Source organism: Liolophura sinensis, chromosome 1 (genome assembly GCF_032854445.1).
Source record: "Liolophura sinensis isolate JHLJ2023 chromosome 1, CUHK_Ljap_v2, whole genome shotgun sequence".
NCBI classification, from domain to species: Eukaryota; Metazoa; Mollusca; class Polyplacophora; order Chitonida; family Chitonidae; genus Liolophura; species Liolophura sinensis.
Window position 1 is genome coordinate 48,198,298 of NC_088295.1, and position 23,824 is coordinate 48,222,121.

The 23,824-nt window shown below is 36.6% G+C and overlaps 1 protein-coding gene across 8 annotated transcripts in view; it reads right to left on the bottom strand.

Moving 5' to 3' along the window:
* Window positions 1-23,824, bottom strand: part of LOC135468356 (palmitoyltransferase ZDHHC14-like) — a 63,064-nt gene that overhangs the window by 9,773 nt on the left and 29,467 nt on the right. For 2 of the 8 annotated variants that reach the window (XM_064746567.1, XM_064746601.1), the window contains exons 5-11: window positions 16,584-16,635; window positions 11,304-11,406; window positions 9,096-9,205; window positions 7,722-7,854; window positions 6,333-6,465; window positions 4,958-4,978; window positions 2,630-2,680 (exon numbers count right to left, since the gene is read on the bottom strand). In XM_064746567.1, the coding sequence (XP_064602637.1) occupies window positions 2,630-2,680; window positions 4,958-4,978; window positions 6,333-6,465; window positions 7,722-7,854; window positions 9,096-9,205; window positions 11,304-11,406; window positions 16,584-16,635 (603 nt within the window). Of the gene's footprint in view, window positions 1-2,629; window positions 2,681-4,957; window positions 4,979-6,332; window positions 6,466-7,721; window positions 7,855-9,095; window positions 9,206-11,303; window positions 11,407-13,991; window positions 14,095-16,583; window positions 16,636-23,824 lie in introns of all 8 variants that reach the window. The other 6 variants (XM_064746575.1, XM_064746612.1, XM_064746592.1 and 3 more) reach the window with 4 other exon arrangements.

Sequence of the window (23,824 nt, forward strand, 5' to 3'; positions counted from 1 at the left end):
TGTTTTCTGTATCATTCCATTGTGGATATGTGGAAATTACTTGAAGGCCATTCAAGTAGACTTGTTTGATGACATCTGAGTAAAAAGTTTACTGTCAGGGAAGCTATATCTCTGTTCTGCAGTGAAATATTTAAATCAAATTCATCACCAAAACGCCTTTGCTATGACCTGATAGAGACTCAGCTTTTGAGACACAAACCTATGAGAAGTGGGACCTCCTCTACTGAAGTATGCAGTCATGTAGGTTATGTCACAATGTTAACTGTTATTTTCTAGGCGCCAGAATGCAGAGCCAATGAGAGTCACAGAAATGTTGAGAGATCTTGAGTGAAGTTGATGTTTTTCAGCTCATGTAGACCATGCATACACGTATTCAACAAAGTTCACTGAAGCATCTATTACAGGCCTATGACACATATACACGTATTTCATTTGTGGGTTTTTAAACTTCCCTTGGAGTAGCTTAAAAATTATAGAGCATTTACCCTGGGTTCCCAAATCAGTTTATAAAACAAAAGCCTGTCTTAAATGTGGGTGTTTCACTTTGTTATGCCACTAAAATTTCCAAAATGCTGGTAGAAATTTTCAGAGGTCTCACCTACCTACAGTTTGCTCCTGAAACATGCTACTTAAAGGGACATATCGCTGAAAGAAATTCAGAATTTTTGAGTTGGTTCAGCTAAATACAAAAATGATTTCACTCAGAACTAATCTCCTGCGCCTACATTTTCCGAAAATGTCAGTTGAGAGAAACATAAGGGGAAATCCATCATTTGTTTAAACTGTCCGCCAGACAAGATAACGTGCAAATGAGGCAGCAAAAAACTCCCACTGTGTAACATTCACTCTTTGATCGCACATATAAACAATATAATAGATTGAAAACAAATTTTAAGTCTAGTAAACCAAATCCAATCTTCCGTTGTATCGAGAAAGTATTTGTAATTTCCAACAATCTGTACAACAGAACTGAAGTTATATGGTAGACTGCAAAATTACTACACAATACCATGCCTGACATTCCAAAATTCGCTGAACATGTCCCACTGCCTAGACAACAAGGGGAGATAAGCCAGTCTCCTAAATATAACGACCTGAGTGAGTTAATTGCCAAAGGGAAATCACGGATAAAACTGAAAATTCAATTGTTCACATGATTGAGTCAGATACGTGTCAGTAGACATCTGGAAGTCTCAATTCTATGTATATGACGTCTAAGAGAACAGCACCATTTTTATTTGTCGGCGATATGTTTCTTTATTTACTAAAATGGAAGGGTTCTCTCAATGGAGGTAAGTCAGTGTGATCCTATATATTGAGTAAATCTCTGATGAATCATTATTGTTTAATTCAAACAATCCAATCCATAAAAATCCTTATGATTTTAGTCTATTTGTCAAACTATGAAAGCATATTGCCTCTGGTCATACCGGAATGAATGCAATTTCTGATTTAAAATACATAAAGAAATTATTTTTTCCAGCAATCTCAAAATGCAAACAGATGAATACATTTTTTAATAAGAATATGCTGATGATGTCAATTTTGTTTTTTTAACACTTCAGCTTATAAAAAGCTTGCAATTCAGTCAAAATCACATATATATATATATATATATATATATATATATATATATATATACTGGTATAAATATCAGACACATTTACATGTAGTTACCCTGTGCACAACCCTTTGACAGAGCCCATGAGGGAAAACCAAAATTACTCTCAAGACTGCTTTGTAAAACAACCCTTTCCATAGGCTAAATGTCAAACATTAAAACACGACTCTTGGTCACCAAACAACGTGAGACATAAGGCCAGTAAAACTGACATAGGCCTATATACATGTAAATGCTACATGTATCATACAGACAAAGCCTTAATATCCAATGTGAAAATATGTAGCCAATACAGCAAATGGACGAGTGCAACTTATTATCTGAGTATAACTTCAGCACTATAAAAAAAAAAATACAATCACTGTGGACCTATAGATGTGTGTGAAAAAGTCATCTTGGACACTTAATAATTCCACAGCAAAAGTCATACATATAGTGTGTGGGAAGCTTGGTAATGGCGAATAGTCATGATGACCTGGAGAACTGCTAGGTGGATTACCATTCCATATATACACATGGAAATACCTCATTATCGTCACATCACTGGAAATGTCTGGGTGGACTTTCTGACCATATAAGGTCATTTATGACCATAAAAAAAAAAAAAAAAAAACCAAAAAGAAAAAAAACACTCAAACTTAATGAATCATTTATTATCAAAGTAGAAGTCAACACATTCCTACATTTGTGATAAACACAGTTTGTGTGCTTTAAAGTCTTTCCCTTATGCTCTCAAATTAAGGGGCTATCTTTTTGGAGCACACAGTAAACTTGTATAGAAAAAGAATGGCAGAGCAGATAAAAACCTGTAACACTGATCCCACAAAAAACCCTCGGTTCTCAACTGATACATCCTATAAATTTCTTTTCCAACAGTGGACTGAAAACACATGTATTATACACAAACATTCTAAACAGAACTAGTGACAACAGCGAAGTGACAAGTTGGTTCCATGCGAGAAGACAACAGGGAAGGCTGCCAGGTATGGCCAGATGGGAGACACTTACCATTCATGTTAAGCTGATTGAAGGTGAGATCCCAAAGAGCATGCTTTTTACCTGGTGGGCCCACAAACAACATACATCAGTGAACAGTCCCAAGGGAGGCAACTCTTCATAAGACAATTTCAGTTAAAACTGGATTCTCTCCCTTTGACAGGTTATGTACAAACACAGATCGAGACGAAAGAAGTTGATAATTATTAGTAGTAAATATAGTAGGTCACCTTTGCAGTAACTACAGAAGGTCAAATGTTACTTTTTCAACCACAAAAATCTATACTCATCTTTCATTTCACAAAATTAGTGCTCACATTACCAAATGGTTCAGAACATTTCACTGTCTTAACTTTGCAGATCAAATAGTAACATTACTGACACAAAGTAGGCAGATCTGTATTATTTAGAATTAACCTTATACCATGCAAAAAATCTAAAATACTCATGTAATGCACAATTCCATGCCAGTATAAGACCAAGTGTGCCACAAAGAAAAATCAAAATGTGTCTTTCACACCAAAGAAGATACAAAGAAAATAATCTCCCCTGTCCCTCTATGAATTAAGAAACAAATGAAAAACTGGCTACCATCTGAATCCGCACAATCCACACTATTTGCATGTTGATGAAAAAATGGAACTAAATCAAACTGTAAAATAGCTTCCATGACCAACACATTTTCCCTATTCGGATAAAAGGTTGTGGCAGAGAGTAGATTCAATGCACATCACGAAACAGAAAGCAAATAAATAGAAACAGTTTGGGTCTCCACACCAGAAAAGAGCATAACACATGCATTACACGTACCTACAGACACACTTAAATGTGATGCAAGCATGTCACCGTATGTACTAATGTACAAAAGCACTACAAAAACTCAATACAAAACAACAAAAGAAAACTGATAAAGTTTTAAAATACTAAGGATAGACCACTCTACTGATTTATTGTATCATTAGTAATTTTTCTGTTTATTACTGGCAGTTTAATCATAATCTGTAATTCACCTAAAATTTCACCTTTAAAAATGCACATTCATGGGCAGATAAAGACCTTCACAAGTTTTTTTCCAATAAGAAATTTATCAAACTTCTTCAAAAAAACTTTCCAGCGGCTACATATTAAAGGCGAGTGTATCAGTCAGTATCAAGCAAAATCTGTCACTTTAAAAAAAAAAAAAAAAAAAAATGATGTATTACAGTAATTCCCTTGCCACATACAAATACACAGTTTTGGAGGAATTATTCCACAGCTGAACTTCATAGATTTATGTCCAAGAATTTAATATGATTGCAAAATAGACTTCCCATCTTTCTCTTTTAATACACTTGTACTCATAACAAAACTTAAGCAGCAAAGATTGAATTTAAAAAACTTGTCCACTCTGAAAGAAGTCCAACCTTTATGTACCAATATTATTAAGTGTATTGCACAGTCAAGCATATATCATGACTATCAGAAGCAAAATTCTATTTGACCATAAAAGTAAACGGCTTTGCAAAATGCATTTTATTTTCATGTAAAAATAAGATGGTATAAAACTTCATTTAACCACTGATATGATTAAAATATTACTTCTCGTAGATTCCCTCCTCATAGCACTTAGATTGCCAGATGTACAAAGCTATGTGGGTAGAGTTTTACAAATTAAATACTGTACATTTACATGAAAACCCATGAAGATAACTTTAAACGGATATTATTCACATTTGAAAAGATGTACTTGCATTGAAATACTGACTTATGTTTCTACATGCCATTCTAAAGTTTCTTTAGAAGAATGGGTTAAACCTTTGCCTTTCCTATTATGCCCTTCATCATGACAAAAAGCTCAAAGACATCCTAACTTATCCAAAGCGAGTATAGCTTTAAATGTCCTAGTTAGTAGTACATGTATTTATGCAAACAAGCAGGTCTTGTGGGTATATCATGGGTTGTTACAGGACTTGTTTTAATTCTACTGGGTATGTCATAAATATATCAATGTTAAATCAGGGGGGTCTCTATGGCTCAGTTGGTAAGTGCGCTAGTGCAGTGTAATGGCCCAGGAACTTCTCACCAATGCAGTGAGTTCAAGTCCAGCTCATGCTGGCTTCCTCTCTGGCTGTAAGTGGGAAGGTCCGCCAGCAACCTGCAGATGGTCGTGGATTTCCCCCAGGCTCTGCTGGGTTTCCTCCCACCATAATGCTAGCCGCCATATAAGTGAAATATTCTTGAGTATGGCATAAAACACCAATCAAATAAGTAAATAAATCAATGTTAACAGTGGTTAATAGCCATCTTGAAAGAGTCTCTGGTATTAGTAGCAATGCCTTGCAGGCAGTTTCAAAGTCTTACCCAATAGCTTTTGTTCCATTTCTTCAAAACATGTCACAGAATATAAAGTGTTAAGTAGACAAACAAAGTAACACTATGCACAAACATTTTTGAAAGTTTTGAAATGAAATCAAGTTTGACAAAAAGCCAACTGAAAGCAAATGTACAATAACAATAAAGAATTCAAACTGAACTAAACCACACAGAGAAATACAAAGACATGTTGGTCAGAAGTGTAACCTTGTATGGAACACATGGGACATATACAGTTGTACACATACAACTGTAACATGCAGCTCTATCATTCGGCTCTATTCTGGGTATTCTATTGATCTTAGAAAGGTATTTTGATGTTTAGACGATATGGTGATATCTTACTTGAAATTTGCATGTTTATCAACAAAAGTATAGTGTCTTATGACTTTAATCTGCATTAAAATCTTAATTTTCTAATGGCAAATAGAGTGAATGTATTTAGCCATTTTATAGCAATTGAACACAATCAGCTCCCCAAAAACTGTATATGTGTGTTTTCATTTGACTCTGACTACACAGTCACATTAGATATATGTATCAGCATATGGTGTGTATCCAAAAGAAATGTCTAATAAAATCCAGCCCTAGCAGTTCAACCAAGAAGTTCAACAGGTCATAGTTCACCCGTTCAGTGTGAGCAATTGCCAACCATCACACTGTCATAGCTGCTCTTGGTGTTACTCTCTATACAGAAAGACTTTTATACTGTATGCCTGTAAAACCCAGAAGAATTGGCATCCACGAGGGCTGGTCCCTTTGTATTGTCTTATGTGATTGTTTATTAAATATGATAACAACACAGCAATTTGAGTAATTCCAGACCAGTAACATCTAATAAATTACAATAATTTATTTTTTTTTTTACCTAATTCTTCTTAAGCCTGATACTAGGAAGCCTGTAATTTACTGCTTATTTAAGTATCTTATTTTACCTGAACAATTAGAATAAAACCCCAACCTCCATGTAGACCCCATATTTCCTCATTTAAATGTGCCAACCATTTGCCCAACCACCACAGTCGTCTCTGCTCTGATTTTACTCTCCAGAATCTTTTTAAATGTAACTGTCAACTGCTACACAGGACTCGACAACCAGTGAATGATTCACAGGTCAAAGCACAACCTTAAACATGCTATACCAGAGATTTTTTGCAAGAATCCATATTCAGCTATCTTATCAAATTCAAAAATCTTTGGATCAATTCCACACAATTTAGACTTTTGACCAAACATGCTAATAATACAAGTAACCATTCTCTCTACACCTGAGCATGCATGCATCCCCTCCCCTCCCCCCCTCCCCCACTTCCCGCCCAGTACAAACCCAGGCAGTGTCAAGTGTCCTAGGTGTGGTACATACCATTGACTGGTGGCAGCTTGTTGTTGATTGTTCCATCAGGCTCCTGGTAACTGATCATGTCATGTTTCATGACCGGGTTTAAGTTGGCCAGGTTATTCTGATCAGTCACTGTGTTTGTTCCCATGTTGTTTGTCTGTTAAAAAAAAAAACACCACAAAATAAACACATATCAGATAAAACTTTTGGAGTCAAGTGTTTTTCAATCTGCTTTTTTCCCTTATGATGGCCCACCAAATTAAATTGGAATTTTATGAATTCAAGTTATAACCTGATATAAGAAAACGGCTTATATTATCGAGCAGTTATTATTTATTTGACTTGTGTTCTACGCCATGTCACATGCAACTAAAGAGGAAGCCAGAATGAGCTTTGACCACACAGCTTTCATTTTAGAGTACAAGAAGCACAACACCCAATGGTTTTACTTGTGTCTGTGTTGTTTAAAGAAACTAAAGGATACAACAGGGAGGTACTATAAAATGAAGAATATGGTTTAAGGAAAATAAGGAAAGATATGCTATGAAAAAATAGGAAGAAATTTTCATTTTGGAGGCATATTTTATATTAATTCATAATTTCTATACATATTTTCTGTCTATGGTTGGAAATATCGGAAATGATGTCACTGATAATCATCCTGGGAAATGCAGGACTAGCTTTAATAATGCCCTAAGAAATAGGCTCTCTCTCCAACAAAACAGTTTTGACGGCTATCATCTTTGACATCGTAAGTGACTTTACTTAATTTTCTGACCGACTGCTGGGGCCTTAGGAAAACTGTAGTTTAAAGCCATTTTACGGCACAAAGAAAGTTGTAAAGCTACTTTTATAGTTCTATATGCCATATCATATCCTCCATATTAGAAAATAAAAACCACGCATGTGCCATGTGTCCTTTAAACAATATGTATTAAAGATTAATAATCAGCCCTTGTAAACACATGCCTTCAATGTTTCATATTAATGTCACATAACATAAAAATTTTCACAATATTTAAAGTTAGAGATACTTTTTAATGTTTTAAGCCTTCGTTCTCAGAACAAAATCTATGCTTATGTATTCTTAGTAAGCCAGGAAAAATGGAATAATCAATCACCAATGCCAATTCACACATTACTGGCATACGATAAAGTCTGATACATATCAGCATTACTCAACCTGTCATACTGTATTTTACCTTAAGCTTAGCCTTTTTTCAAGTTACACATTTTTTTATTTTAGATTTTTTCGTGAAGTTTGATTGATTTCTTGTCAGAAAAACTTGGCTTCAAAAGTGTCTTTTTAAAGCTACTTATGTGGTCCTGAAGGTGCATTTTAACACGGCAAACTTTAGGTGAAATACAGGAATCACAACAGTGCGACAACCTCACATGCCTAATCACCCTCACCTTCTGTGTGACAGTAGTGGATCCATAATTCTCGTGCCTCAAGTTCACGGACTTGCTCTCTCTTCCGGATCCTCCCGTGGACATGTGCATGTCTGATGTATCGGGCACTACATAACCCCGTCTGTCAATCAGGCTACGACATAATACATGATTAAGTGTTAACACAATGAACAAAAGTATATGATGTACACGTACATTTATCCCACATCAAACAAAATACTCCACTTTTCAATGCTCACGTGGGATACAAACATATTCTCGAATCCTGCAGACTGCATCAAAAGTGTCTGCTGAGTAGGTTATCTCCCTTTGTTAGGTTGTCAATACAATAATCGAATCGATTCACCTATACATCAACCTTCTGCGCTGAATTGATGGGTCTTTGCGGGATAAATTTTTTACATGGTTAATCAGGGATAGGATACGCAAATATACGGTGTCAATAACATGAGGATTATTGACACCAATATAATTATTTGCATATCCTATAACTGAGTAATCATGTAACTAAGCTAGCATAAGGTGGATTTGAACTCACAGCCACTCTATTACTGAGAGGCCCTGGAGTAATTGTGCTGAGTTAGCACACTAACCATTCGGTCATGGAGACCTCTAACAGTTAACACAATGGACACGCCAGTCCACAGTTTCCGATTTATTTATTCATCTATTCTGTAAATCTTCAACCTTTTTGAACTCTAAAGCACTTTTTTCAGTCTAAATAATGAACACAATTATTATGAAAATGACACTAAAAATTATCTGTTTCAATCACTTAAAAGATGCAATGCTTCATGAAAATGAGCAAACTATTTCTGTACACCCCATACGTGTAATTCTCTCAGAATCATCGGTTGAAAAAAAGAAGAATTAGAGTATTAGACTGGTTGAAGAATAAGGATACAAGATTTTTGGTTTATATCGAACCCAAGAATAATACATTTCATTTCACACAGTATCTGGCGGATCTTGCACATACTACATGAGCATGCATAACCTAGAAACGTATGCTTAGAAGATTCGGAGATAGGCACTCTTCATCAACACCTTAGAAGCTTACCCTATGCAAGACAATGTCTTCCCATATTGACTTCTTATTAATAACACTAGACTTGAATTAATATATTCTCCAAACCTTCTTCTGTTCGTTCAATCCAAATTTGTGTCTTGAAACAACAACCAAAGAGAGGCCTTAGAATGGGTATAGTGCAAGTGTTTATTAAGCACTGGTTATCTCAGTAAGTCCATACAGGGAACAGCTAGGTATGACTTTTATAGCCACAGTACAACCTCACTAACATGGAGACTTTCATACCTCAATATTCAGCAATATTAAGTATCGTCTCTTTCAATCAAGCTATCCACAATTCTTACCTTGGGGGATTGGGTCCACATAAAACTCCTAGACAGTTTTTGAAAATTGAGCCTTTGCTGTAAGGGTTAAAATTATCCTGACCTCGTTTTGAGGAAAACGAGCCTTTGATCTGTAGAGATAAAAGCAAAGGAATCCATGTCTACTGATCTACAGATAAAGTGTGGAATCAATAGAACATATATACATACATATATATATATATATATATATATATATATATATATATATATATATATATATATATAAACATAAGTGCGAGGTCTCAATACACCGCACATTCATATGTGTAAATAACCATGTATCTTTTCAACAGTAATTTATTGTTTTATGCAGGCATGTTTTCCATATTACCAAACCTCAATAAACCTCTTATTTATCTGATATATTTATTTATTTGTCGTTTAAAACATAAGTGGTTTTAACTTTAACAATCGAGAGAAGAAAACTGGGATTACTAATAAACTAAATGATCTTCAACAAATGTAGCAGACTGTGTAAACATTCACAAGTGTAGTCAACTTGACAGTTCAGGTATCTACAAATTTCCTGTTTTAAGTCGGGTTTGAACCTGCATTTAACCAAGAGTGACTGACATAATGCACACATTTTGTAGATGGGTACATTGTCTTGCATTCTGTAATTGGGCCAAGCACTTCTAGATTCCCTGGCCCTCTTTGTTTGCCATTTGTGCTGCTCTATATTCTTTGAAGAACACATATCTTCCACCAAATTAGCATGCAGATCTGTTTGTCAAATATGGGAAAGTTAATTGTTATGAATAAAACTGCCAAAGGCTACACTGTGTTTTGTCCCTGGCACTCAGGTTTCCTCCACCCACAACACTGCATGACTACCAACGCAAGTGAATTATTCTGGAGTACAGTGTCAAACACTATAATCAAAAAAAAAATAGTAATAAAATCAAAACTGTAAACATATTCTGTATCTTGGCAAGTCAACATGTCATGTGGCCATTCCGATTCAAAGGGAGATATACACACTGTAGGTTTGCATCCAATCAAAGGGCACAACCAAGTCCTTGTATTAACCATGTGTTACAACTTACACCTACTGTCTCACTGTGTGGGTGTAAGGCCCCTATATAATAAATCGGGAAAAAACAGACTGTTAACCTCATAAACCTACCCACCAGACGAAAATAATGTAATAAGGGATAAGATATTAATGGTATAATAAGATTGTACTCTGTCTTTGAGACAAAGACTTTGAGGCTGTAATTACATCTACACATCTCTCTAGCTAAACTGGTTCCTCCACTGGGACTTCAAAGGTTCATAATAAATAAATCAGAATAATCAAACTGAAAATTTATCACAAAATCCATTCTTCATTTGCAGGTCTGAGATCTCTATAAGCCTCAGGTGAAAAAATGCATTTTCACATCACTTTGGTCCTCAATATAACAAGACGCATCGTCACAATGTCACTGTATTTGCAGCATTGCCTTTATATAATGATGAGAAGTCTTATCCAGAGACAATGAATGAATACAACACTAATTCTATTCAGCCAGACATCTAACTAAGGGCTATAAAACATTGATTTAGTTCACTGTTGTTTAACACCATACTCAAAAAATTTTCCAGTTACATGTTTTGGTAGGTACAGTGGCCAGAGGGAAGGAGTGTCTGAGCATTTTAAGCCACTCACCACTGGCAATTTAATGACAACTTTTTTCTGTGTGATGTATATATACATGTCTGCACACCATTCTGGTGGAAGAAAATTGGTCATCAACAAACGTTAAACTACGCAAATGGCCCCACGTGTCAACAACCGCTTTACACTGCCGCACAAAAAATTAACAAATTCCCTTGGCCATGTTTGGACTTATAGCCTTTAAACAAAGAAAACTCGTGTTCAGCTTCAAAAAGCTACCTTATTTAGGAATAAAAACAATCTAAACTGTTCTGCTGACCCATACACATGTACATGTATGTGGTAAGCATATATAATGTATACGTCTAAACGTATAACATGGTATGAGAATAAAATTCTTTTAAAATCCAACTTTTGAAGAATTTGTGGGAGTTAAGATCGCTCTGATGAAATCCTAAACGCATAAAGAAGTCACGATCTCCTCGTGAAAGTTGCGGCCACTTCATGTGGAGTGATGGGATGCTGGTTGCTTTGAGTCAGCCAAGTTGGCCGTCTTTCACGTGACTGATATACCTGTATATACTTACATCCTCATTGGTAGTCTGTTCAGACGCAGCCAGATAGGAGTGGAAGCCAGCTAACCCCACAATGGACCACACAGAGAAGAAACACACGATAGCCTCAATCACAGTGAAATCAAAGTCAAGGAAATCAGGCTGATACAAACAGACAAGACTAAACATCCATGCCAGTAGAAAAATCCCAGCCAACCAAAAACAATTACCTTCAGTATACATGAAACTTTTATAAACATATAGTAAATTAAGCAAGCTTTGATATCATTCCATACACACAAAAAGTATCCAACAATTCTTCCATGCAACATAAACATATCAGCAACACTGTGGCACACAGTAAATTATTACTTTGTGAGTTCAAAAAAAAAAAAGGAAAAAAGTCCTGTAGAAAGTGAATATAGGTGTAATTAACTAATATAATTAAATGCCAGAGACTGATGAAAGCTCTCTAGAGTCCTAAATGGTTGGAGCTTGCAAGTATGCCCAGCTTTGCTTCCTACACCTGGTATGAAAATGAATGTTTTTTTTAAATTTTGACTATTAAAGATCGAAACAGGCTTCCAAGGAAGCTTGACCGTCAAAGCCAGGGTAAGAAGAAAGTGGGATGTCTGACACTTGACAGTAATCTGTGTGTCTCAAGCTTAGTTGGTTTCTATCATCCTGTTAACAGGACTGATGCCATCCTATCATTTTACATGGCCTTGCCCAAACAAAGTTGTTATGAATTACATGTGTGTGTTTGTAATACAATTTTTCACTTACATGATGAGGAGTCGTAAGGTGTGTGCACATACAGTATGTCTTCTGGTAGCTAAGTAAGTCCATGTACCTGTATCATGTCAAAGACAGGACACCTCACCCAGTCACATTACACTGACACTAGGTCAAACAGTCCTGTTTCCTTGCTCTAACCTCTCAGTACTGAATGCTAATGCTAGCAAGGCAGCAACAAGTATCAATTATAGAGTCTTTGGTATGATTTACGAATACGTGGCCTACTAATACGATTCAAAAAAGTCTACCTGTGTTGTGTAAAGGCTTGAATCTTCATGTAACCAAAAACTGTGTGGAGGATATCACAAAGATGGCCAGCAAAACAGCTCAATTCTAGCGATTAATACCTCAATTTGACCTGCTTGGTGCAAAGGGGTCATAAATGAGTCGATATCTCCAAGAAACAAGGATTCAAATTAAACAACTTTCATTAATTCTAAAGTTCCTTACAGTTCTTGTGCCAGTAGCATATTTTGGTTGTTCATTGTCCGCATCAGATATATACATCAACAACAATTTATACAGCGTGTATCACACTCAATAGAACAAAAATAAAATATGACGTTATGATCCAGTCTTGGCTCAACAACCAGACACCCTCATTAGTACCTGTCCATATAACGGTAATACAATCTGGTGACTTGTACAACTCTCCATGCTTCCCATAGCCTTGTTTTAATGTGGATGATGCTGCATGACAAATGCCTGCCTGTTGTAGCTGTGGCATTTCATCCAGCCATTTATTACCTCTTGATGACATTTCCAGCCAAGTTTCAGAGTATTACTTTGTCTAGGCCATGTTACCAGTGTTATGACTGCCACTATACAGACGTTATGGTCTCTCTGGGGAAGGGGGGAGGAGAAACCTTTAGTCCCAATTCCAGCTGCTACACCACATGTATCAACAACATGTCTATATGTATACACGTAGGGATCCGTTCACGTGTCTGGGTACATGTTGCTGCCTTTCTACATTATTTGAAGACTAGAGGCGAGATTTAGGCTTTATATACCCATACATTCACACAACAGTACACATGTAGCACACTGCTACCAGCTCAAACATGTTCACCTGGTTTTAACAACTTTGTACAAACAGTTCCCACACTGTTTGCCATCCATATGTTAAGTCTTAAGATATTAATGTTAAGATACTAATTACCATTTGTTAACCAACATATGAATTACAAGGGCACTAAAGTGTCCAACAATCTGTGGTCACATCTGTTTTTCTTGTTAAAAAATGAGTTATTTATTCTCTTGAACAAAAAATTATTTTCCTTACCTACATTTCTAACAAAACTAGTGTTAATGTTCAAGGCTCAACCAAATGGTTCCCTTAACACATGAAAACATGAAACTTCAGCACACATGTGAAAGTTAAACCATCTTGAGAACTGTCTTCATGTTCGATACTATTAGCCCTGTTTCCAGATCTCAACACTTGAATGAATTGTTTTCCTTTTTCTGGTTTGTTCCCTAGTATTTCCTGAAGCTGGAATAAAGCTGATGCAATGTTCAATGATGAAACTTCACTATCCTCTTGTGCCATGGTTGAAATCCACAAACCTTGAATTACAAAACGATACCTTTTTTCCACCATGGTTAAATTTCTTTGTTCTACACCGAATGTCGCATACATATACGTACAAGTATGTGTCAACAAAAAGAAAGCAATGTCAAAGTTTCCCTGAGATGAAGAAGTAAACTACAATCACAACAAAAAAACAATTCATTCTAAAAATGTACGAAGGTTTACGTCCACATACAAAATAAAACTGATGTTCCATGCCCCACGAATCGTGCAAACACATAAACTGCAATGAAAACAATGACAAAGTCAGCATACATGTATATGCCACCTACAAAGCCATTTGCCAGTAGCAAGGCTAAAGAGCTCCATGTTCAAGGGAGACTACTCACATCTTCATTAGTGGTCTGTTCAGATGTAGCCAGGTAGGTATGGAAGCCTGCCAGGCCAATGATGGACCAGACCGAGAAGAAGCAGATGATGGCCTCTACAATGGTGCACAGATGTTAAGGAGGTTTGTCAGTGGTGAGTACGCCAGACTGGAGACCACTTCTACTATACAATCACAGCACACACGTGTACTTCTCCATAGTTCAAGTCCAGCTCATGCTGGCTTCCTCTCCGGCCTTACGTGCAAAGGTCTGCCAGAAGCCTGCAGATGGCCGTGGGATTCCTAAACCTGGTTTCCTGCTACAATAACACTGGCTGCCTTCGTATAAGTGTGAAATATTCTTGAATAAGGCTTAAAACACCAATCAAAATAACTATTTCTCCATAACCTGTTCTTCAAGATTTTTTTTTTTTATTTATTTGATTGGTGTTTTACATCCTACACAAGAATATTTCATTTATACGACAGTGGCCAGCATTATGGTGGGAGGAAACCGGGCAGAGCCCAGGGAAAACCCACGACCATCCGAAGGTTACTGACTGACCTTCGCACATACGACCGCATTGGTGAGAGCTTCCGCGCTAGCGCGCTAACCAACTGAGCCATAAAGGCCCCCTGCTCTTAAAGATGCCTGATCCACACGAAATGGTAAAGAAATATGAAGGTTTCAAGACACCACGTTACAACAACAGAATGATATCGCTTTGTGACATGACATTGTCGTTTCACAGCACAGTAGGGCCAATCTGGTAATTGTAACATGGGGTGGTATATAGAATATAAAATCTAAATAAAAATGATTAGACTGATCTTCTGAATTACGTTCTTGGGTGGGCTTGGGTTTCCACTGTTGCAAAAAAAAGGATGTTCTGCTGTTTGATCTCATCATGATCAGTTCCACGTTAAAAGATAGACAAGTAGCCCTACTGTGCCGATGGCATTTTTACTCTGGGATCTCACCCTGTTGTCACAGTGAAGTAACTCGCAAACTCTAAATTGTGACTGGAATCATCCACAGGTTTACATAATATGTGCAAGATGAAGAATATAACCGATATGCTTAATGTATTGCAACATATGAACTAGTCCTTGCTTGAACAATTATCCACTGGACCACCATACACACTGCAGCTACACATGTTATCTATGTAGGACGCGATACGGCTATCTGCAATATGACAAAACTGACAATCTGAGCAGAATCTGATCAACATCCTTGAGGGATGTAGACGTTGACATAGGTTTGATACTGTACATGTACATATGATTGGCCAAATTAAAAATTAAAGAATTTTTCAATTTTGCTGAAAAATGAAAATTGTCATTCATTATAATAAATAGTAATGATGAACATGCAATACATGATTTTCTTGACACATTTCACACATTCCCAGGTCATACATTTAAATATGAAGGTGTGTTCTGCCAAAAAATATCTTCATACACCTCTGTCCTGGCACACAAAAACCAGGAAAATGCACACCTCAGAACAAAGAAATAATTTGTTTTGTACAAAAACAACACCTAAAACTACGCACCAATCTAATTTATGTGTGAAATGGTTGAGAAGACAAGGCAATATAAACATCAGTGCCAACAATACCAGTTACATGTAATAGTGTCATTAGTAAACATTTGCATACCAAAAACATTTGGTGATCAGACTATGCAAACCCAGGTGAATGTGAAAGTATTATCAAGAAATGATACATGAACAACCAATGTGATGATAAAATTGTGCAAGCAGGCTTAAAGTGCTATCTACATAAACACGTACTCTTTGCAAAGTGCCTAACAACTGTATCAGCATGTAAATCCCTTAGTAAACCTTTAAATATTTTAGTGAAATTAAGTGTCAGCCATAGAGAGACTATGATGCAAAGCATGTCAATGTACCAGAAGCATATACAGCACATAAAACCTCAATCTTACGGTTCAGACATACGTTGTTCGTTTAGTTCCTGTCACCCAAAATCAGGAATAAGAAAGGCTGTATTTAACTTGTTTGACAGCTTTAGAGCCAGCCTAGCTAATCAAGCACCTGAATTGTTTCGGAGTCTTATGAAAACATACATGAATGATTTTTATCCAAGGCTATCTGGCAGTCACTCACTTTGACTGATGTCCTACTGAGTGACCATTATGAAAATAGTTTTGAGGTTTGTTTAGAAGACCGAATGATAACTTACTGGCCAAAAATCAAAATCAAGATTTTATGACAATTTTTTGGATACATAAAAACGCATTTTTGGGAAGATAATAATTTACTTTATTCCACCCAAGAGTGCCATGATTAAAAGTTCAATTAAGTCCTGACTGTCATGGACAATCATGGTTTCACACCACTTTAGCAGTCAAGGCAGTATGGCAGCCCTATTGTGACAACAAAGTGCGGAAAAAATATTCCTTATGCCAACATTCATATTCTTTATGTCAAATAAACAAATATCTCAATAACAATCAAACAGATCTAAAACAGTGACTTCTGGGTAACAGACAAAGGTTTCCTCAGGATTTACATGTTAATGCTGTTGGGTGAAAAAATCTGAACAATCTTGTTTTGATGTTGTAGATTGCTTTGCAAAAAGGATATCTAGCAGGAGAGTCTCGCATGGCATGTAGGAAATTCCCCCCATCTTGTGACCCTGTAAACAGAAATGAGAAACTTTAATCAAGCGATTTATTTATTTAGTTGGTGTTTTAGGCCACACTGAAGAATATTTCACTTATACAATGGCGGCCAGCATTGTATACGGAAGCCCATGGCCATTTGCAGGTTGCTGCCAGATCTTCCCAGGTACAGGTGAGGAAGGCAGCATGAGCTTGACTTGAACTCACAGTGACCGCATCATTTAGAGGCTCCTGGTCAACCACCTCGGTCATGGAGGCCTCCTTTTAATTAAGTACGTTAACTACAACATGAATGCACATTCTACTGGTGTGACCAGCTGAAAATGAAAAATCTTAAGCAGGGCGTAAGTCGATTTGCAATCATACGCAAACTGGGTACAACTAGACCCAGTCCACCCAGTAACATGTATTGCTTATGCTAAAAAGTTTGACAAAACCTACAATCATTAGCAACTGGCGGCGTCCGATCAGATTTATTTTTAGTGCGCGTAGGTCCACTACGACTGGCAACAACTGTGAGCAGATACATGTGACCTGTTCATGATGGCCGAGGCCCTTGTACATGATGCATGCATTTAACTGATATAATGTCTAATATACCTTTAAGTTGTCTTTTCTTTAGAAATTCTTAGAAAATTTTCTTTTCCCTTTATTTCAACTTTTCACTTTATACCCCCATTCAACAAAGGATAGATAAGTTCAAGAATTTGTTCTAATTATAGCCCTCTCCCTCTATGCACTCCGTGTGCACATCATACGCCTTGTCTGTGCCTAGCAAGAGGTGTCATACTAACTCAGGCTAAACCCCAACGTACGGATGATCTTATTTTCCGCCTCATCATTCTACTCGGTGGTCACTATTTTCGTAGTGTAACTCATGCATGTGATCACTAGGAGCAATTGGACCAACTGCATGCAAGCACATGTAGATGAATGGAAGTTGGTACAACTGAATGCTTGGAGTCGCAAAAAAGTAGAGCAAGTTTAACTTCGAGCAACTGCATGCGCTTGATCGCAAGTGCACGCAGATCCACTAAAACCAGCATCCGATTGTATGCTCCCAATTGCTCCTAGTTGCTTCTGGTCGCCCAAAACCCAGTTGCTCCAAGGTGCAAGGTAGATCTATGCCCAGCTTAAGTCTGTTATCCAGCTGTTTATGCAATCAATATAATACAGTGTTTCTTTATGCATTATTCTTTATGAATCAGACAAAGACAACACCATACAGAATAATAAAAAAAAAAAAACAGACTCAGTCAAGACCGTCAGATAAAGCAGTCGACGGAAAAAAGCAATGTCTGCAGGAATAATAGATATGCGTACATTCACATTTACAGCATCACAAAATCCATCCTATGATGTAAATGTACCTGATAACGGTTATCTGCCGTTCTGTGCACAGACTGCTCAACTTGTGAGAATCGAATGATTTATTACCATCGCAGCACATAATAATGAATAATATCTTGGTTTCCTGTCTTTTATCTTTCAAGTTTCAGTAATTCACATCATTTTCATATCAAAGTATAGCTCTCTACCCAGAGACTGGCATTTATAAAGATATCTTTGGAAAGAGTGGGTTTATGCTCGGCCATAAAGTGGCCCTTGGTATATAATAACTCATAATTTGATACATGTAGTCATTCTGCTATTCACATAAACAAGTACAAAATCAGATTACATGTACTAGTATTTTTTTTTTCTTTGTGTTTTTTTTATTTATTTTCCCTACCAACACGAAAGTTAGATAAATTTTGAAGTGACAGTCTTTTAGCTTTTGGAATATATACAGTATATACAAATGACTATGCAATCAATTATTTTTGGCTTCTTAAGGCAAAATGTGGAAGTTTACTTGAGAGGGTTCTAGTATCCTTAACACAATTCCCTTTATGACTTTCTGCTCAATGTTTAAATGATGTCTACCTCAGAGGTCCTGCTTTCTGATAAAGATGGATTAACCTAGCTTTCCATACTGAGTTCCATAACAGCTGAACTGCTGGTCTGATCATCGCTCAAACCAAATCAATCAAATCAGTGAATGACCAATACATCATGCCCAGGTGTGTCACCATCACGATACGGTCACTCAAAAGTGACAATTAAATTACATCTTATTCTTCCCAATAACTCAGTTCTACTTGATAAGCTTATACATGTATTAGAAGGATAAATCGTACAGAAGGTTCTTAAATCCATTACTGGTGAACCACTGATGATGTTTATGGCAGATGACGAACATACATGTATAACTCCAGATGTGCACAACCAAATGAAATCTTATGTGTAAATTACAACAAGCCAGTATGAATCAGAGATTTACGTTTTATAACATACATGAACAGGTACTATAAAACGAGGACAATGGTTTTATGGAAAATGAAGACAGATATATGTCAAAAAATGACAAAAAGAATTGAATTTTGGGTGTATATTTTATATTTCTTAATACCCCCTCTATTTTATGCATATATTCCATCGGTGATCAGAAATATATAGAACTGATGTCACCGATGAGCATATCGGGAATGCAAGATCAGCTTAGTGCTGCAGGGTTGTAATTTCTTTCTTTTTTTATTTCTCTTTTGAGGGGACGGGGGACAGACTGCCGGAAGTTGAAACATACACTACGCCTATACTATTGATAACTACTGCTCTTCTTGATAAATACACCCCACTGTATTCATGTTCCATATACATAATGCATATGAATATAATAGGTTTAGATTCCGCAAACAGATACCAAACGTCATCACGAATGAATTAAGATGTTGTTATCCACAGGAAATACGTTATGCATTCGGTAAGCCTGTACCTGTACATGTAAATCAGTCATATATGTACATGTACATGTTTGTCTGAATCATAAACAGTGACCCAGGTGGGCGAGGCAACAGGTTAGCTATCACTAACATTAGGGGATGCCAGGTAGTAGGCAAAGAACTGACACAAATATAAAAATCAGAGTGAGTGATGTGTATTGCTGTCATCTGGGTGACCAGCCATACTGATGACAGTCCAAGGTGATGGCTAACTCCTCACTGCCCTGTTCACACTAGGGCTGGACTTTTACAGCCCCAGCAAGGACCTTAGTCAAAGCATTTAATTATCCCGCTGTGGGTGTCTAGTCAGTGCATGACTTTACCAAGATTTGTGTTTGCAAAACATTTGAAACACTGCATTTAAAGACAGTCTAAAAGGTATATGTAAGAACATTTAACTGCTAGTTAATTCACTATTTATACTCTAGAGATATGCAAAATCGGAAAAACCTTCTACCTCTACTTTTATAACCAAACATCATTTAATCGATATGAAACCACATTAACTCATTTAATTTTACAGTAAATCATCAATACCTTTTTAAACATCAGTCCACCTGCAAGCTGGTAACCATGATAACAAGGTACAATTTAATACAAACACAGTCATATGCAATATCTCTACCTAATATGAATCAATAATAATGAATTTCTTCCCCAAAATCTTTAAACCTAACACACCAGAGTTGCCAAAAAGGTGGGAAGCCAAATCCCGTCACACAGAACATCAACATGCGAAGGTTGTTTATGATTCTATGCTGCATGTAATAACTTACCTTCCTATCACACAGCCTTACATGTACATTAAACCTCAAGGAAGTTGGTGTTAACAAACAGAACCTCTCATTCATTGCACATATATGCAAAGTACAAAATTAGGACAGAATCCTTCAAAGAGAAGCGGTCAACAGTTTTCAGTGGTGTTGGAAAGACGCAAGGAATGAATCAAATCGGTATTCAAGATTCAAGGTATTCAAATTGTGTACCTTGAAGGTATATAAGTTGTTGAAAATAAAACATAAATATCTCAGCTGGCCTTTTGGTTGCAATTGTTCATATATCCAACGCGGTGATCTACTTCAATACGAAGGAGATACATGTACTGTTCTATAAAAAGGTATTCAGTCTGAACACTAAAACACAGGTAGAAGTTATGAAGTTAAAAGTGCTAGCTGCTTTGCCTTCTCTAGCTTCAGTATTTCCATACATGCAGCATGCCAGTTGTAAATCTTTGCTGGAATAGCTGGAATAGTACACAAAACAATCTGACCTATCACCGAACAAGAGTTCCACGATATCATCTCGCCAACTACAATAGTAATATCATTCAGCTCTCCACAAATGACTTTCTCATATTATATATATGCACGACAAAACATTCCTGAACAAGGAAAATCATTTAAAAATTGTTCTGAAACTTCAAAAAGTCACAGGGGCTATACCTTCACTGTGCACACAGGTGCCATGTATGTTTTCCAACGATGCACTAATGGTATAAAAGTGGCTTAACATTGCTAACTTGCTCAATTTACAGCTGAATAATTTGAAAAGTATTCCAACGTATCTTCTGATCTGATCTACATGTATGTCGAAATTGAGGGGATCTACATTGAAAATAAGGGAACATTTCCTGCATTACATACATGATATGAAAGACACGGGAACCAGTTGTTTGAAATTGTCTTAGCCAATACTGGAATTATAAAGTCACATCTTATAATTATAAAAATTTTAGCCAAACTGAGCAGCCAATGCAGATCTCGCGAGTCAAAGTGAAACAGCAGCAGTATTAGTTCATATTTAATAGAATGTTGCACAATTTGTTTTAGGCTAAGAACAAAACTGAAGACAAGGCTTTAAGTTAAATCTGGTATTAAGTCTTTAACCAGTTTTTAACCACCGGGCCATGGAGATCATGACATACAGCATGGTACATGTACATGTATCAGCTTACAAGAAAACAACATCTGAGAGCTTCAAGAATTTTATTTGGCAATCTCAAAAATCACCCACACAGATGGTCCTTGTCATTTTGAATTCAATTGAGCGTTACTGATAGCTTCCACTGACACCTTGCGGATAAGTTGCATGCAGGTGATAGATTCTTAAAATGAATGATTATGGCTTAAATCAACACTGCCAAACTCCTATGAAACATTCATATTACATTACATGTATATACAGTGTACAATTACTTTTATAAAGCTTTCTTTCATAGTGTTTCTGCAGCTTCATACACAAAAGACATGTGGCACATTAGTCAACAAACAGACCACTATCAATCTTGTCATAAATGCCAAAGAGATCTCTATCTATTAAAAACAATTCCTAAACCAGTCATATTTTTAGTACATTAAACCATTCTGAAGTTAAGACAAAGTCTGACTTGTCTGAAAAGTCAGTCTTGTGATTCTAGGCCCAAGTGTAATATCAGTTTTTAGCATCTATGCCAAACCCACCTAGTTATTATGTATTCATTTCCACTGTGTTCCAGAAGGTATATTTATCATGATCAGCTGTTTCAACATCTTGTTTACAATATTCTTCGCCACTGTAGCCCATCCTTTACATGACATCTTCCTCAAAGCCATACACAATTATCGCAACAAACTTTACTTATATAAACATAGGCAGAAAACATTTTTGAACATTTTGTGATAAACACAGAGGTACATATATATATAAATATGACATCAGTTATGTGTATGGCAAACAATGCACTGTCTTTTTGCATGAACTCAAATGACTCAGGGCTGATTCGACAAAGCTATTTCTCCCCAGAATTAAAATTCAAAGAGCGATTTTAAGGCTAACATGTTCAGGCCATACCGCCTCATAAATATTATCATAAAGACAAATTTGTCAAAACATAAATTTATACGTATGTACAATACCAAAATCCAAGTAACGTATTTAAACTTTTAAATTTAAATTGAGGTCAGAAATGGCTCAATGGAATTGGCCTCTGGGACTGAGATCTTTACTCTTGTGTTCTTTCCCCATACTTGGCACAGAGATTGACAAAATACAGCAAAACACCATCACATTTTTTTTTTTTTGCGCTGCTGTAGTTGTTTGGCACAGACATTATCTGCTGTTGAACAACATGCCTCTAAACTATCTGATATACTCACACATTCCAAAGTCTAACACTGTACAACAGTTTGTAATGGATTGTGCATCAGACACATTATTGACAGGAACTGGGATGTGAAACCAGCATGTTATAAATCTTGATGGACTGGGGTAGCTTGTCACCAATCAGTGCATCTGTTATAAATCCTGATGGACAGGGGTAGCTTGTCACCAATCAGTGCATCTGTTATAAATCTTGATGGACTGGGGTAGCTTGTCACCAATCAGTGCATCTGTTATAAATCTTGATGGACTGGGGTAGCTTGTCACCATTCAGTGCATCTGTTATAAATCTTGATGGACTGGGGTAGCTTGTCACCAATCAGTGCATCTGTTATAAATCTTGATGGACTGGGGTAGCTTGTCACCATTCAGTGCATCTGTTATAAATCTTGATGGACTGGGGTAGCTTGTCACCAATTAGTGCATCTATGGACTCAATTTGCCTGGTGCTAAACATGCCCATCTGCACTATTATTAAAGTGTTCCTGTAACAACGACACCTTAAATGGCTTACTCTGGCTTACATAAGGATGGCACCTTGCCCAGTTAACACGTCCTACAGAATTATATGAAGATTTGTGGACATACTTTATAATATCTAGTCTTGACATCTTAATACATTTCTTGGATGTATATTATACAAGCATGTATGTACAAGGAGTTTTGATACATGTACATGGATATTAAAAGAAAAGAACCCATTTACACAAACTATACTGTAAAAACGAAAAAGCTATATGAAATGTGTGGAATTTTTTTTAGATTTTTTAAAGTTTTTGCAGGAGAGAAAAAACATTTTAAACATCGTCATTTACTGGAAAATCCACTGATATGAGGCACATTGAAAGTCCCGCCACGTTTTAGGCTTGTCCAATGAAAAGCCTCCTTTCTTCCTCTTGAATATTCATTGTGACATCAAGGTACTTAAGGTTGTACTCTTACCATATGATTAACCTGCATCGTGGATTTTAAGGTCTGTGAAAGCCAACTCTAAAAAGGAAGATTTGGGGATGTTCTAGAGGACCCACATAATGCCTACATTTGTGACTGTTGTCTGCCAAAAATCTGTCTGGAATATCATGTCCTGAAGAGATACTGGGCAAAGCTAAACTGGATGACGTATGTAATCTGTTCAAATGGCGGTGTAAAGGAGACTTCTGAGCCTTCAATGTTTAACTATTAAATGCTCAAATAACAAGCCCTGCTGACAGAAAATTTAGATATTTTATTTAACCTTAAGTAC